This window comes from Carlito syrichta, unplaced genomic scaffold, assembly GCF_000164805.1.
Source record: "Carlito syrichta isolate Samal-C Ts95f unplaced genomic scaffold, Tarsius_syrichta-2.0.1 Scaffold288411, whole genome shotgun sequence".
In the NCBI taxonomy this organism is placed as follows: Eukaryota; Metazoa; Chordata; class Mammalia; order Primates; family Tarsiidae; genus Carlito; species Carlito syrichta.
The window spans coordinates 71,440-87,658 of record NW_007232507.1 but is presented as its reverse complement, the minus strand read 5'-3'; the positions used below and the strand labels follow the sequence as shown (position 1 = coordinate 87,658).

At 41.6% G+C, this 16,219-nt stretch overlaps 1 protein-coding gene across 1 annotated transcript in view; it reads right to left on the bottom strand.

Annotated features, from left to right (window-relative positions):
* CUNH7orf31 (chromosome unknown C7orf31 homolog) overlaps positions 1-16,008 on the bottom strand; it is a 48,516-nt gene extending 32,508 nt beyond the window's left edge. The window contains exons 1-3 of the mRNA XM_008053724.1: positions 15,866-16,008; positions 15,129-15,286; positions 4,588-4,764 (exon numbers count right to left, since the gene is read on the bottom strand). Coding sequence (XP_008051915.1) covers positions 4,588-4,764; positions 15,129-15,262 — 311 coding nt within the window. The 5' untranslated portion in view covers positions 15,263-15,286; positions 15,866-16,008. The remainder of the gene's footprint in view (positions 1-4,587; positions 4,765-15,128; positions 15,287-15,865) is intronic.
* Positions 16,009-16,219: the final 211 nt, after the last annotated feature.

Below are 16,219 nucleotides of genomic sequence, written 5' to 3'. Positions count from 1 at the left end.
GGTGTTTTCTCATTTTTCCCCCCCTTGGCCCTGTGGTCTCCCTTTCATCCATTGCCTTATTATCTTGTCTTTTATTAGAGTCATATACCTAGTTAGTCCTTTTATAGGGACTCTGCTTTTATTTCTTAGGCTATGTTTTCTTTCAGACTGGTCTCTCATATATTTTTTATATGTCATATTTGTTCTCTTTCCCTCCCTGTTTGCAAAGTTTCCTTGTCATTTTTTTGTCTGTTTGGTTGTTTCTTTTGAGTCAGTGTCTCACTCACTCTGTCACCCAGCCTGGAGATCATGGCTCACTGCAGCCTCAAACTTCTGGTCTCAAGTAATCCTCCTGCCTCCCAAGTAGCTGGGACTACAGATGCGTGCCACCATGTCTGACTTACTTATTTTTTTGTAGAAACAGGGCTTTGCTATGTTACCAAAGCTGATCTCAAACTCTTGGCCTTAAGCAATGCTCCTGCCTCTGTCTTCCAAAGTGCTGGAATTTCAGGCATGAGTCACCATGCCTGGCTGCCATTTGTTTGTATATGTGTTTAATTGGGCAACTCTGTCTAATCCTGGCTATTTGCTATGACATAGTGTAGGTAATTTCTCCTTAAAACACTCATCTTAAATGAATTTGCCTTTCTATCCATGCTACAAGCTTGATGACTGGATATTATTTTTTTACTTTTCTTTACTCTGATGGGATGGCAAAGAGGAAGTGCTCAGATAGCATCAGAGAGTGCTCTGGGAAGCTTGAGTACTACTGCCCAAGATCTCATTAAATGTCCTCAGGAGGTCCCCTCCTTCCAGTTGGGAATTGTCCCATACCCACGGGCTTCAGCTCATTCCCTCAAGTCTACACAGCATTCTGGAAAAGAGCACATTCTGCAGAACCTCATCTCTCTTGAGGTCTTGCCATGTTAAACCCTCTCTCCTCGTGAGAGGGTTTTCTTTAACAGGATGCACTATTCAGTCTTGTAATCTCTGCTTCAAATTGGAGAATTCTCGGGATTTTGTAGACATACCTTGTGTCAGCATGCATTTGGAATGTGAGGACGGGTTTAGGTATGATGCCTCTCAGGCAATAGGGTGGCTTCCCCTGGACCCAGCACTTCCAGGGAGAGTATAGAGATATGTGTGGGTAGTTTTATTTTGGTCATCACAATGAATGCAGGTTGCTACTGGAATTTACAGGTAAAGAAGCAGGGATGCTAAACATCCTACAATATGTGGGACAAAGAAGTGTTCTGCTCCCAGTGCTCCTGTGGGAAACATTAAATTGGGCCCTGGAATAAACTGCATTGAATTTTCTTTCCTTGGAGGGCACTTACTAAAATTAATGTCATGAGGCTGTCTTTCCTCCTTCCCTCCCTCCCTCTCTCCCATCTTCATCAGAGTCTCACTCTATCACCTGCCTGGAGAACAGTGTCATGCTCATGGCTACTGCAGCCTTGACGTGCTGGGTTTAGGTGATCCTTCCACCTCAACCCAAGTAGCTGGAACTACAGGTGCGTGCCACCATGTCTGGCTAATTTTTTTATTTATTGTAGAGACAAAGTCTCACCAAGTTGCCTAGGCTGGTCTCAAACCCCTAGGCTCAGGCAATCCTCTCACCTTGGCCTCCCAAAGTGCTGGGGTTACAGGTGTGAGCCACTGTGCCTGGCCAGGTTATTGCTTTTATTGCTTGGTGTCTGGCTTTTATTTTTTATTTTTATTTTTTATTTGTATTGCTTGGTGTCTGGCTGCTGGTAAATTTTGTATTTGTTTCACTGTTTTGGCACCGGGAGAGATTTTGCTTCATATAGTCATACTAACTTTTAAGTATTTATTATTATAATTAAAGATTACTGACTACCAGGAAATTCAAAGTATTTTTTAGTTCACAAAACACCATAGATCAATTTATAAGCTTTTTACCATTTGACAATACCTTCAAGAAATAATTCATTTCCTTTTCTTAGACAAAATAAAAGTTTTGCTACTTCAGCACACTTGTGAAAATAAATGTTTATGGAAGTGAAAACAAAGTTATAAAATTTCACTAGTTTATGACTTCATTCTTTTGGTGAATGGATGCTGAATTAGTGATGACTGATCTCATTTAGAATTCCTGAAACTTGGCCATTGCGTTGTTAAACTATGGTGTGTCCACATGGCTCTTTGAGCTATGGCCACCATGTTTCCTAGCTTTGGTCCTTTCCCCTACCTCAGGGAGGTGAATCTCCTCTCTCTCTCTGTAATTTACTTTCTAAATAAACTGTATTTTCCAATAAAAAAAGAATTTCTGAAACTTGCGCATTTGAAGTAAGTAAATATTGCTAAAGTTCCTTTAAATGAGTTTTATTCAGATATATTTATGTCAGGAAGAGTCAAAAGTGGCAATGATGTCCCATATGGCATGACAAGGCCACTGCATTGGAGCATGCATACATAAATACAGATAACTATATGTCTTTTAGAAAGCCATGCTCTTTTAACTTTAACCTCAGATGACATAACATAGATGTTTTACCTAGACATTTTCATCAGGAGTAGATATTTTTAATTTCCAAAGTGAGATGGCAGAAGGGTTGGTGAAGCACAGGAGTAATCCTGTTCTCCACAAGGAGTGAGGTCAATGTGTGGCACCACAAAACCCCACTGACAGGGAAGGAGGCGGGGGCGATTGTGAGAGCAAACTTTGAGGTGAACTAGTTAAGGCTTGACCCATCAGAGACTGAAAAATATTGTATTTTTTGTTTGTTTGTTTAAAAGACTCTTCAGGAAGAAAGAAAAACATTGTAATTGAAGTTATTCCTTGTTAGGAAATAAGATAAAACCTATTCTGCAGTTGTTTGCTAAGTAATTTGCATTAGATCAGAAGATAGGACTTTACCTTAAATATATTTTTAAGGGATGAATATACTAATATGATCACTTTTAACATAACAGGGTGTACAGAATACAGTAACCTATGTTTCTGCCTCAGGGGTGAGTGGCATTCTAAGTGGAGTACATATATCCTCTCCCCAGTTCCTAGGGCTGCATTCAGTGAGAGATCAAATACAAACCTCATGTCCAACTAGACTTCCCTTAAGAAATTAGTCTTTGACTTTCTTTTTACACACTGGAATTCTGAATGAATACTTTTAGTCATTACAGAGTAGTGTATATTTTGTATGTATATTTTTAATATACAAATTTTGGGGGAATAACTATAAACTTTATAAAGAGCTGTACTCCCATTCTCTAGAACAATGCTTGCTGTACTTAAATTACTGAATAGATAAATGAATACATGGATGGACATATACTAAAATGAATAGATGAAAAGAACTTTGGTTTTGGAGTCAAACAAATCCTTGTTCCACAACTTTATAATTATCTGACCCAAAGAAAGATTTTGAATCTCTTGGGTCTTTGTTTATTCATTGTAAACCAGGATGACAACATCCACTTCACAAAGATATTACAAATCTACATTATATTAGCAAGTAAGTTCCAGAAAAAAATCTGTTGAATGAATGAATGAACTTGAGGTCCCCACTATCTATAATGTGTGCTGATGTCGGACTCTTTCCAGTTGACCTCTGTCAGGTCTTTCCATTGCTTTACTGAAGCTCCGAGAAGGTCACTGGCAGCACATGTCCCAACGGAGGGGTTGGTGAGGCAAAAGAGGGAGCCTATTCCCACAGAAATTGGCAACGTGTCTTTCCTAATTTCTTTCTTTTACCTGCTTTAGGAAAAAAAAACTAGTTAACTAGTTTCTTAGTATTCAGGATTGCTAGACAAAGCAGGAGTAAGTAGGCTCTGTGCCAAAGCATAATAAATTATGCTCTGAATAAATTTCATAATCCTTAGGAAGTATTTAATGTGACATTTGCTGCTCAGAATTTTTTGCTTTCTCTTCATTTTTAACCTGTTTTGAATAGAGTTCCTGAATGGCTTTAAGATGTATACATTATTACTAAATTTTTTTTTTTTTTGGAGTTGGAGTCTCACTCTGTTGCCCAGATTGGAGTGCAGTGGCACTGTCACAGCTACTGCAGCCTTGACCTTCTGGGCCCAGGCAATCCTTCTGCCCCTTCCAAGTAGCTGGGACTACACAGGTGTGCACCACAACACCCAGCTAATTTTTTGAATTTTTTTTGTAGAAATGAGGTCTCACTATGTTGCCTAGGCTGCTAAAATATTTTTATACTTGAAAACAATGCCTAGCAAATTCTAATGACTACAATAAAAATTGATGAACACATTACAGATCAACAGTTCCAGAAACCAAGAGCATTTGTACAAACTAGGCCGGCTCTTTGTTTAAGCAAAGACATTTTCAATTTAATCTCTTTCTCCCTATCTTAGGAAGAGTCTCATCTAGTTTTAGATTAAGATGTGATAAGTGAGGGAATTGATCAAAATTTCTGATCACAATATTCTAACATCCCTAAGGACAGCAAAAACCATTTGTAATCACAGGCTTTTCATCAAGGGCACAATTAAAAATTAGTTTTCCATCTGTGTCTTTCCATAGGTAGTAAAATAAATGGAGGCAGATATAAGTTAACAAAGGACTCACAGTAGAAATAAAGAAAAATGGAGAATGAATAAATGTGAATGAATGCGTACCTTGGCCAGATTTTTCCACCAAACCCGTAGTGCTGATGTCCTTTGCCCATGACACGGGGAGGCTCACATTTTGGCCTGTGCTCCTCTGGGAGGGAGATTGGTATTATCCCACCATATTCTCTTTCAGCGCCCCATGGACGCCTGCACTGCTGGAGTGACTCTCTTAATTCCTGGTACCTGGAAAAAAGAGAGACTTTTAAACAGCTTCACAACATAACATATGCATACTTGTACAAAATTCCTATGGCTACCTAAGAATTTTTCGATTACATTTTCAGATCACGAAATTCAGTGTCAGGTAGATTATGATTGATGCTGTTGTTTAGACATCATGGGTCTGCTGAAGGAATAGGTTGAGTTCCTGAAGGCCTTCGGGTTTTATTTTTTTCTCCCAACAGTTGTAGTGTGTTTATTTTTTAAAAACAGCTTTATTGAGATATAAATCACATACCATACAATTCATCCATTTTTTTTTTGAGTTGGGGTCTCATTCTGTTGCCCAGGCTGGAGTGCAGTGGCACGATCATGGCTCACCGCAGTCTCAAACTCCTGGGCTCAAGCAATCCTTCTGGTTCAGCCATCCAAAATGCTGGCACTACAGGCACCTGCCACCACTCCCAGCTAATTCTTAAATTTTTTTTTTTTGCAGAGATGAGGTCTCACTATGTTGCCTAGGCTGGTTTCGAACTTTTGGGCTCAAGCAGTCTTCCTGCCTCAACCTCACAAAATGCTGGTATTATAGACGTGAGCCATGCCTGGCCAGTTATTCCATTTAAAGTGTACATTTCAATGGCTTTTCAGTTTAGTCACAAATTTGTGCAACCATCACTGCAGTCAATTTTAGAACATTTCCATCATCTCAAAACAATAATCCTGTATCCTTAAGTCAACATTCCCTATGCCCCCCCCTTACCCTATTCCTAAGCAACCACTAAACTTTCAGTTTATGGATTTGCTTATTCTGAACATTTCATATAAACAAAATCATATATGTGGTCTTTTGTAATGGTCTTCTTTCTTTCAAGGTTTGTCTATGTTGTAGCTTGTGTCAGTACTTAATTCCTTTTAATGGCTATATAATATTCTATTATATGGCTATATCACATTTTAAAAATTCATTTATCAGTTGATGGATATTTGGGTCATTTCCACCCTTTGGCTCTTATGAATAATGCTGTTATGAACATTCATGTTCAAGTTTTTGTTTGAATACCTGTTTTTACTTATCTTGGAGTTAAAGTTAGGAGTGTGCTGGATCATATTATTATTCCATGTTTAATTTGTTGAAAAGTCAACGAACTGTTTTTATAGCAGTGGCACCATTTTATGTTCTTATCATTGTATGAGAGTTCCAATTTCTCCACATTCTTGTCAATAAATTCTTGTTATTTTCTGTTGAAATTTAAAAAACATTATAGGTACTCTAGTGAGTGTAAAGTGATATCTTATTGTGGTTTTGATTTGCAATTCTCTAATGACTAATGATGTTGTACATTTTTTCATGTTCTTTTTGGCCATTTGTATGTCTTTTTCAAAAAATATCCACTAAGATCATTTGTATTTTTTAAAGGGGTTGTCTTAGTTTTGAATTATTATATTTATTAATTTTTTAGAACAGTCTTGCTCTGTTGTCCAGGATGTGGTGCAGTGGCACAATCATGGCTTACTGCAGCCTTGAACTTTGGGGCTCAAGTGATCATCCTACCTCATCCTCCTGAGTAGCTAGGACTACATGTGTGGGCTAACACATTTGGCTAATTATTTATTTTTTGTAGAGCCAGGTTCTCACTATGTTGCCCTCATTAGGCTGGTCTTGAAATCCTGGCCTCAAGTGATTTTACTGCCTTGGCTTCCCAGAGTGCCAGGATTATAGTTGTGAACCACCATGCCAGGCCTTGTTTTTGAGTTAAAAGGGTTCTTTATATGTCCTAGATATAAGTTCCTTATCAGATATAATAGGCAAATATATTCTCCTATTCTGTTCATTTTCTTTTCTTTTCTTTTTGAGAAGGGTCTTACTCTGTTGCTTAGGTTGGCCTCAAGTGATCCTCCCACTTTGGCCCCAAAGTGTTGGGATTACAGGCGTGAGCCACTGCACTGCGCCTAGTCTCTGTGCATTTCTTTTCACTTCCTTGATAATGTCCTTTGAAGCACGGAGGTTTTTAATTTTGATGAAGTTAGTTTGTATATATTTCCTTTTGACGCTTGTGCTTATTGGTGTCACTATCTAAATATACATTGCCAAATCCAAGATCACGAAGATTTACCCCTATGTCTTCTTAGGGTTTTATAGTTTCAGCTCTTACATCTAGGTCTTTCATTCATGATGGCGTTTTGTTGTTTGAGCCAGGGTCTCAATCTGGCATGCAAGCTGGAGTACAGTGGCAGGATCAGGGCCATCACAGTTTTGACTACCTGGGCGCAGGTGATATTTTGTAGAGATGAGGTCTTGCTATGTTGCCCAACCTTGAACTCCTGAACTCAAGCAATCCTCTTGTCTTGGCCTTCCAAAGTGTTGGCATTACAGACATGAGCCACCATGCATGGCCCATAATGAGTTAATTTTTATATACGGTGTGAGATAAGAGTCCAAATTAATCCTTTTGCATGTGGATATTCAGTTGTCCTAACATCATCTGTTGAAAAGACATCTTCCTCATTGAATGATCTTGACTATAGATTATCTTTTGATTTTTAAGAACAAAGAGTATGGAAACAGTGCTAATATTTTAAAGGAGCTACTTTCCCGTAGATTCTATCTAGAGCTCCTATAATAATGATTCTCAAAGTGTGGTCCTTAGACTAGCAGCATAAGCAGTAGAAATGCAAATTCTTAGACCCCCCCTCCCAAGACCTAGGAATCGGAATCTCTGGGGCTAGGGCCCAGTACTGTTTTAACAAGCCCTCCAGGTGATTCTTATCTATGCACAAGTTTTAGAAGCACTGTCCTATTGCACAGATACTTTCTACTGTAATCAGATCCCAAAATCCCACCCCTTACTAGTACTAGTGGCCTGTGGCCTGGACACCTGAAAGTTTCCTAATTGGCTGTAGGGCTTAGTCTAATCTTGAACTGGCAGTTCAGACGATTTTCTCTGCTCTTTCTTAACAAAGGAGTGCAGGACAGGGACTCTATTCTGTTCACCGTTGTAATCATGCTTTACTGCTGGTAGTGCCTGGCACACAGGGTGTTCAATGGACATCTATTAAATTAATAAGGTCAAAGAGACGAATTTGTCTCCTGCACCCAGTTTTTGTGATGCAGAAATGAAATTCTCTAGCTAGGGAGAAAGCCTCACAAAAACACTTGAGGATATATCTGGCAAAAGATCTGCTTCCTAATTAGGAAGGATTTAATGACTCCCAGTTTCCAGTAATGGCAGGCAAGTTGTTTGGACCAAACTTCCCACTGAAAACAACTAAAAATGCTGGGAGGGAAAGAAAAGTCTTCTCAAAAACAACTAGTTTTTGGCCAGAAACAATAGATGATGTCAGTAACAACAGCATTTTGGGAGGCAGGGGGGTTGCTTGAGTTCAGAAGTTTGTGACAAGCCTAGGCAACATAGTGAGACTTTGTCTCTTCAAAAAATAAATTAGTCACATGTGGTGGTGTCTGCCTGTAGTCCCAGCTACTTAGGAGACTGAGGTGGGAGGATCATCTGAGTCCAAGAGGCCGAGACTGCAGTGAACCATAACATGCCAATGTACTTGAACCTGGGTGACAGAGAGAGACTCCGACTCAAACAAACAAGCAAACAAACAACAAAACCAAGAAAAGCCAACCTGTTGTGGACAAGACAGAAAGGGATATGAGGGCTCCATAAGAGGGTAACTAGGAACCCAGTAAGGTAAACAAATGCAGAAGCCACTTTCGCCCTTAGGGCAGTGCCAAGTCTGGCAAATTCACATTTTTGTTGTAAGGGATACAGAAATCGGCCAGGCGAGGAGCCTAAAGGAGACCATCTCCACAGAAGCTGGGACCCTAAAAGGCTTGTCCTCGGGTTAAAGATGAGTCCAGAGTAAACCAGCTTTCTTGTGGCCCAAGTTTGCATCCACCAAAAACTTAAACTCAGATTTTGGTGGCCCTGGATTGGTAGTATACCCCTAGGCACTTGGCAAGACAAAAAAGAATCCTTTCAGGAGGAATGATTCTTGGGGGACTCACAAGATGAATTTATTTTTATTTTTTGAGTTGGGGTCTTACTGTGTTGCCCAGGCTGAAGTGCAGTGGCACAACCATGGCTCACTGCAGCCTTGACCTCTTGGGTTCAGGCCATCCTTCCACATCAGCTTCCTGAGTAGCTTGGGACTACAAGTGTGAGCCACCACACCTAGTTAGTTTTTTGGTTTTTTTGTAGAGATGAGGTCTTGCTATGTTGTCTAGGCAGGCTGGTATTGAACTCCTGGCCTCAAGTGATCCTCTTACCTCGGCCTCCCAAAGTGTTGGGATTACAGGTGTAAGCTATGGTGCCTGACCTACAGAATGAATTCTAAAGGATGATTAGGAGTTTTTGAGATGGAAGAGAGGGAATACTCTGGGGGTGGGAGGAATAACATGTAGAAGGGTCCTAGAGGTTAGAAAGGTTATAGAATTGAAAATTCCTGACAGCGTTGGTTCTGGTCTAGAATCTCTCTTAGGAAAGAAACTACTTTTGTTTGATAAACTATTTGGCTAAGTCACTTCATGTAGACAGTCACTGCAGGTACGGGTGTTGGCAGGAGCTCAAGTTCAGACGGATGCAACTGCTCTGCAGGAGGAGGGACTTGTTTTTTGCTCTTGAAAGAGGAAAAGGAGGAAAGGGAGAAAAGGGGAGTTGGCAGGATGGTTAGGATGCTGGGGACAGCACCAGCTGAAAACCTAGTGACAGACCCCTGGTGACAGCCAGGGTAGAGAACCTTTAAGAATACTGAAGTTAGCCGGGCTCAGTGGCTCAGCCTGTAATCCCGCACCTTTGGGAGGCTGAGGTGAGTGGATTGCCTGAGCCCGCGGGTTCAAGACCCGCCTGGGCAGGCGAGACCTCAACTCTACAATAAAGTCAAAAAAATCAGCCAGGCGTGGTAGCGCATGCCTTTAATTCCGGCTACTGGGAAGGCTGAGGCAGAAGGCTCTCCGGAGCCCAGCAGGTCGAGGCTGCGGTGGCCGGGAGGGGCCACTGCACTCCAGTCTGGGTGACAGAGTGAGACTCCAACTCAAAAAAAAAAAAAAGAATACCGAAGTTATGGCTAGTAAGGGTTTTTACGTTTCATGTAGTAAGGGAGGATGGGACTCTCCCTTCTGACCCCTGACAGTTAAGTTTACCAAGTTCACAAATGCTGAGTGGGTGAGGTCTCTGGAGGAAACTGAGAAATGACTGAGTTTCGCTTGTTAGTCAGCGTGTTGTCGAACAGAAACAGCATAAGTAGAACCAGGAACCCTAAGCCAGAAGTGACCATGAGACTTTAAAGTACTACCACTACCCTAATCCTGAGAATCTGGATAAATTTCGGGGAGTTCCACAGGTATGGATAAAGATTGGAGCAGAACTTACCCAGCTCTTAAGGGTTGAAAAAACAAGGTTGAATTTTGGCCTACAGTGGTAGAGCTGATATGAATTCAGGAATTGTGGCACAGTAAAGAGTGATGGAGAGAGATGAAGCATGAAAGGAAAACAAGAACAAGGCCTCCTGTGGGGCCTCCTGAACCCAAGAACAACGGAAGCCAGTCAGAAACAAGGAGGAGCTCAAGGGGTATAAACTGGGGAGCTTGTACAGTGCTTGGCTGAACATAACCCCCATAATAACTGCTGAATAGAATGAAGGAGTAACACTCAGGACTGTCTCATCAATGGAATGTAGTATCCCGTGAAGTCACTAGATAGAGGCTTGGCAAACTATGGCTCATGGGACAAACTGAACTCACTGTTTTTGCAAATGAAGTTTTATTGGAATGTAGCCATGACCATTCATTTAGATACTGTCCATAGTCTGTGGCTTCTTTTGTTCTATAATAGCAGAGTTGAACAGTTGTGACAGAGACCAGAAAGCCTAAAGTACTTACTATCTGGCTATTTATGTCACAAGTTTGAACTAGCTAGTCATGGAGAACTCAGGTGACCGCTGATTTGGGGTGCTGCACAAGGGATGCTGACATTCAACTCTCTGACCTCTATAAATCTCCCAACTCTGACTGTGATCAACAGACATGGTTTGATTAATGACAGCCTAAGCTTTGATATCTAAGTTAGTAAAAGTTACATTCAAATCATAAATGAATCAATTTCTCAACATCTGACCCCCATATATTACATCGTCCCAGGAAGATGAGCCAGTAGAAAATGTTAATCAATCATTTGGGCTGACATCCACTAAAGCTGGTAAGTTGCAGGAAATCATTTAAAATAAAAGGCAATGTGTAAATTAGTCATATTTCTCTTTTATTTTAAGGTATCATGTCTCCACCTTAGCTTTAATACTTAAAGTTTTGTATAAAAGGAACTAAATTAAAATAAACATTGAAGTTTTAGGATATAATAATTTTTAAAGCTTAAATAAAACACACCTCTATAACACAGAGAATAATCATCAAATTATTGATACTGCAATCTATAGCAACAGAAAATTGTTTACTTGTTTTTGAGAAAGATGCATTCCCTATAGAGGAACCAATATTTTGTTTTAAAATCACTATACAGAATTTTGAGAATCAAATCCCAAATTCAGGCAGCTGAATTTAGCCAGTAATTACTGGAAGGCATGATTCAAGAAAAGCTCAGAACAAACATCCTCTTATTATTATCAGAATAATTTATTATCAGAATAAACATCCTGTTATTTAAAGAAAAAAAAGTTCAGGAGTTAGAAAACAATGGAGTGAATCCAGAAACAAGATAGTATCCTATAAAGAAATCCTAAGCCTGTCTCAGACACTTTCTTAATTGATATGTATGTTTGCCTAATGAGCTGAAGAACTTGCTAGAGGTAAGATGTCAGCTAAATAAAAAAAGGGGACAGGAATCCATGACAATCCTGAATAGCTGTCCCTCCTACTGGTACTTTTCAGTGGAAGAAATACAAAAGAATGCCACCTGTTCATTTACTTGATTTTTTTTTTAGTTGGAGTTTCACTCTGTCATCAAGGCTAGAGTGTAGTGGCACACTCATGGTCACCACGGCCTCCACCTCCTGGGTTCAGGCGATACTTCTGCCTCAGCCTTACAAATAGCTAGAACTACAGGTGTGTGCCACTGGCTAATTTTTTGAGTTGCCCAGGGTGGTCTTGAACTCCTGAGCTCAGGCAATCCTTTCACCTCTGCCTCCCAAAGTGCTGGGATTACTTTTGCCTCCACCTCCCAAAGTGTGTGAGCCACTATACCTGGCCTACTTGGTATTTTTAAAAGAGATCAAGTGAGTTTATATAAATTACTGGCTATTATAATGATCATCCTGCTTTTCTCAATGTGGGCATTCTGAGAGGAAAGAATTTACATGAAATAAAAGTGAAAGTAAGTTTTAGTTACTAGGAGCCAGGAACATGGTTGTACCTTCAAAAAGCTTCAAATACCTTCTTGGAGTTTAGAGGCAACTGTCCATATGTTGTGTTGACTTTTACAGATAGTTAATAAAAAGCAGTATTTTCTCAAAGGTGCTTCTCTTAAATTTCATGCCAGTTAAGGGACTTTGAAGCCAATCATTAAATGACGATAGGACCCTTTAGGTACAGGCGATCACTATTTCAGTGAAAAGCCTTTGGTGAATGTTTTTTGAAAGCACGGTGAATTCGATCAGTTATGGCAGCCCTCATTCTTACTCAGATTCCTTTTGGCCAAATATAAAACCTCACGTTGATGCTTTTCAGGCAGGGACAACTGCCCATCCCCAGATCACACACAATCTGCTGAGAGTTTCATCTGACTCAAGAGAAACCCTGCCTAGTGTGACGACCCTTGAGCTGAAAAGGAACTTAGGGTTGATGGCCACTCTTGTGCATCGGGTTAACAGTGGAGGAGCAGGGGCAGCAAGGACTGACTTAGAAGTGACCTGAAAGCCGGGCTCGGTGGCTCAGCCTGTAATCCCGCGCCTTTGGGAGGCTGAGGTGAGTGGATTGCCTGAGCCTGCGGGTTTGAGACCCGCCTGGGCAGCGAGACCTCATCTCTACAATAAATCAAAAAATCAGCCGGGCGTGGTAGCGCATGCCTGTAATTCTGGCCACTTGGAAGGCTGAGGCGCAAGGATCGCCGGAGCCCAACAGGTTGAGGCTGTGGTGGCTGGGAGCGGCCACTGCACTCCAGTCTGGGTGACAGAGTGAGACTCCAATTCAAAAAAAAAGTGACCTGAGTCCCTTTCCCCCTACATATAAAAATATTCCTTCTCATTAAGTGAAAAGAGCAGTTTGCAAAAAAATATGTTGAATATGATTGTTACATTAAAAAAAAAAGAGAGGAAACATATTGAGATGTTAACACTGTGGTTGTTATAAAGGAAGTACAGAGGTTTTCTTTCCTGTGCTTTAATTTCCTAATTTTTCTGTTGGAAAAATGGATAATTTGTTTCCTGTATGGATTTCTATGAGTTCTAAATTGTAAGGAACATGTGTTAAAGTTTTATAATTAAGGAAAAAAACCATCTTTTTCTTTTTAAAATATAAAGCACATGCTTATAAACTGGAAAAGATCCAGTCTGATCAAGATAGTGAAAGCTTCGATGTGAGAAGAAAAAAGAGCAAAGTCTGTGAGAACCAGTGTTAAGTCTGGCAAAGAAAATGCTCCATGAAGCCAAAATCTTGAAGGGCTACGAGCATGGGGATGATGAATTATTATTTTGCCTAGGTTCAGAGGGAAGAACCAGAATAAGCAGGCAGGAATTTCAAGGAGGAAAAATGTTCTCGTTAGAAAGAAAACTACCTAACAATCAGAAGCACTCAAACTTTGTGGTAGTGCTATTCCATTTGGATGTGTTTAAACTGAGGATAGGTGACTTTCTGTTTGTTTTCCTAAAGAAACTAAAGAAAGATTCCTTTTTTTTTTGGTTAGGAAAAAAACTGTCACCCAGGCTGGAGTGCAGTGGCACAATCACTGCTTGCCAGTCTCAACTTCCTGGGGTCAGGCTCTCGGATAGCTGGGACTACAGGTATGTGCCACCAAGTCCAGCTAATTTTTTTGATTTTTTTTGTAGAGACAAGGTCTTGTTATATTGCCTAGGCTGGTCTTAACACTTGGCCTCAAGTGATCCTCCTGTCTCGGTCTCCCAAAGTGCTAAGATTACATACAGGCTTTAGCCACTGCATCTGGCCTCTAGGAGTACTTTCTTTCCTTTTTTTTTTTTTTTTGAGTCAAAGTCTCACTCTGTTGCCCAGGCTGGGGTACAGTGGCATGCTCACGGCCACTGTAGCCTCGACCTGCAGGGCTCATGCAATCCTTCCACCACAGCCTTCCAAGTAGCTGGGACTATAGGTGTGTGCCACCATGCAGGGCTAATTTTTTTGATTTATTATAGGGATGAGGTCTTGTCAAGTGGCCCAGCCTGATCTCAAACTGGCAGGCTCAGGCAATTCTCTCATCTTGGCCTCCCAAAGTGCTGGGATTATAGGCATGAGCACCGTGCCCAGCCTAGAGTACTTTCAAGCAAACAGTATTGAGGATGTTAGGGAACCACTAAAGTACTCTTTATAAAATAAAAAAATGCCGGGCTCCGTGGCTCAGCCTGTAATCCCGCGCCTTTGGGAGGCTGAGGTGAGTGGATTGCCTGAGCCCATGGGTTCGAGACCCACCTGGGCAGCGAGACCTCATCTCTACAATAAATAAATAAATAAATAAATAAATCAGCCGGGCGTGGTAGCGCATGTCTGTAATTCCGGCTACTTGGAAGGCTGAGGCGGAAGGATCGCCGGAGCCCAGCAGGTTGAGGCTGCGGTGGCTGGGAGCGGCCACTACTCCAGTATGGGCGACAGAGTGAGACTCCAACTCAAAAAATAATAATAAATAAGATAAAATAAAATAAAATAAAAAAATATTTGATTAAATGTTAGGGAACCACTAAAGTACTCTTTATAAAATAAAAAAAATAGTTGATTAAAACAGATCAATTTTCCAGTGAAGCAACTGACCATTCTGGAATTCTAGTAGTGGATCAATTTGATGTCTACTTTTTTCCCTTTTTTGGAGACAGGGTTTCTCTCTGTTACCAGGCTGAAGAGCAGTGGCAAACCAGACTAAGTTTTTTTGTAGAGACAGGGTCTCACTATGTTGCCTACACTGGTCTTGAACTCCTGGCCTAAAGCTATCCTCCCACATCAGCCTCCCAAAGTGTTGGGATTATAGGTGTGAGCCACTGTGCCTAGCCCTGGTGTCTCCATTTTTATAGTACACAGGTACTTACTTTTTGTTTAGTTCCTAGCAAATGTGGTCAAAGGTTTAGTTAGTTGTCATGTTGGGCTTTCTCATGTTGTGGTGACACACAACATTGGCCTAGAACAATAAATGTTTTTTCTAGCATACAAAAAGCACAATAGTATTTGAAAACCTTTTCTTCTTGTTTGCTTCTTCTAATTTTCTTCTGTTTTTTACCTGTCCTCTGAGGCAGTTGGGCGAGTGGCTGTTTGCAGTGGAGTGTGTACTTGATTAGAGTAAAAGGTGTTTGACAATATGTCAGCTCCTTCAAGCTCCCTGCAACAGTAAGGCCTGCCGTGAATTACCTCCATGCTTCTTGGCTAAAAAGGTACAATCTGCAAAAGAAAAGGCAGGGACATTTGTTTTGGAAGTCAAGAAAGATAGAAAACATGTTTTGTATTGCTAAATTGTTCAACCCAAAGCTGCACTGAAATCAGGGACTTCCTTCCTCACCAAAAGCCCGACTCTCTGCTGTCAAATTAGTAATTAAAAAAGCGACTTATTTAAGTTTTGTGGAAATAAATTTCAATGGAAACAAATCCACAAAGTGCAAGGTATTTCCAAGTAGAATCTAAACACTACTTGGCTTGCCAGTAGGTCCGTATGGGTCGCTACTTGGCAGGCATCGACTGAAATCCAACTCTTGCCTCAAATTGAACTACAACAATTCAAGAAAACTCGGCTGATTTTCACCCCTGTGGGCCTCATGCAACAAGAATCTCTTTGCACACAGGAGAAGAATCAGTGGTACAGCATGAAGCGGATTCCGGCGAGGACTCACTTAGGGGAGAAAGCCCTGGGGAGCGCCGTGGCCTGGACCTTGGGGGAGAAAGACTGGGAGGCGCCGTGGCTAGGACCGAGCCTCCGGAGCCATCGTCGCCTTGCCGAGCGGAGCCTCGGAGGTTGCCACGCACCTGAGACATCAGCCTGGGAGCGTCACCGGCCCTCGCCTCCCCTTCCCCTCCCTGGAGGTGGCGGATCTCCGCGGGGCGTGGGATTTTGCCGTGGTCCGCACCTGCGGCCCCGGGGAGCTTGTAAGCAGGCGCGGGTGAGGGAGGGAGAGAGAGAGGGACCGCCGGCAGGACGGGGGTGGGGTTGAGGGTGCCTGTGACGGTGACCGTGACCGTAGCACTAGGTAATGCATCCTCGAAGAGCCGGGCGGGGGGTCGGAGCGGGGAGTCGAGAGCTGCCAGCGGCCCTTGCGGGTCCCGGAGCAAGCGGCGCAAGAGCTCCGAGACCTGCAGGATTGGGAGGCGGGACCGGAAGGA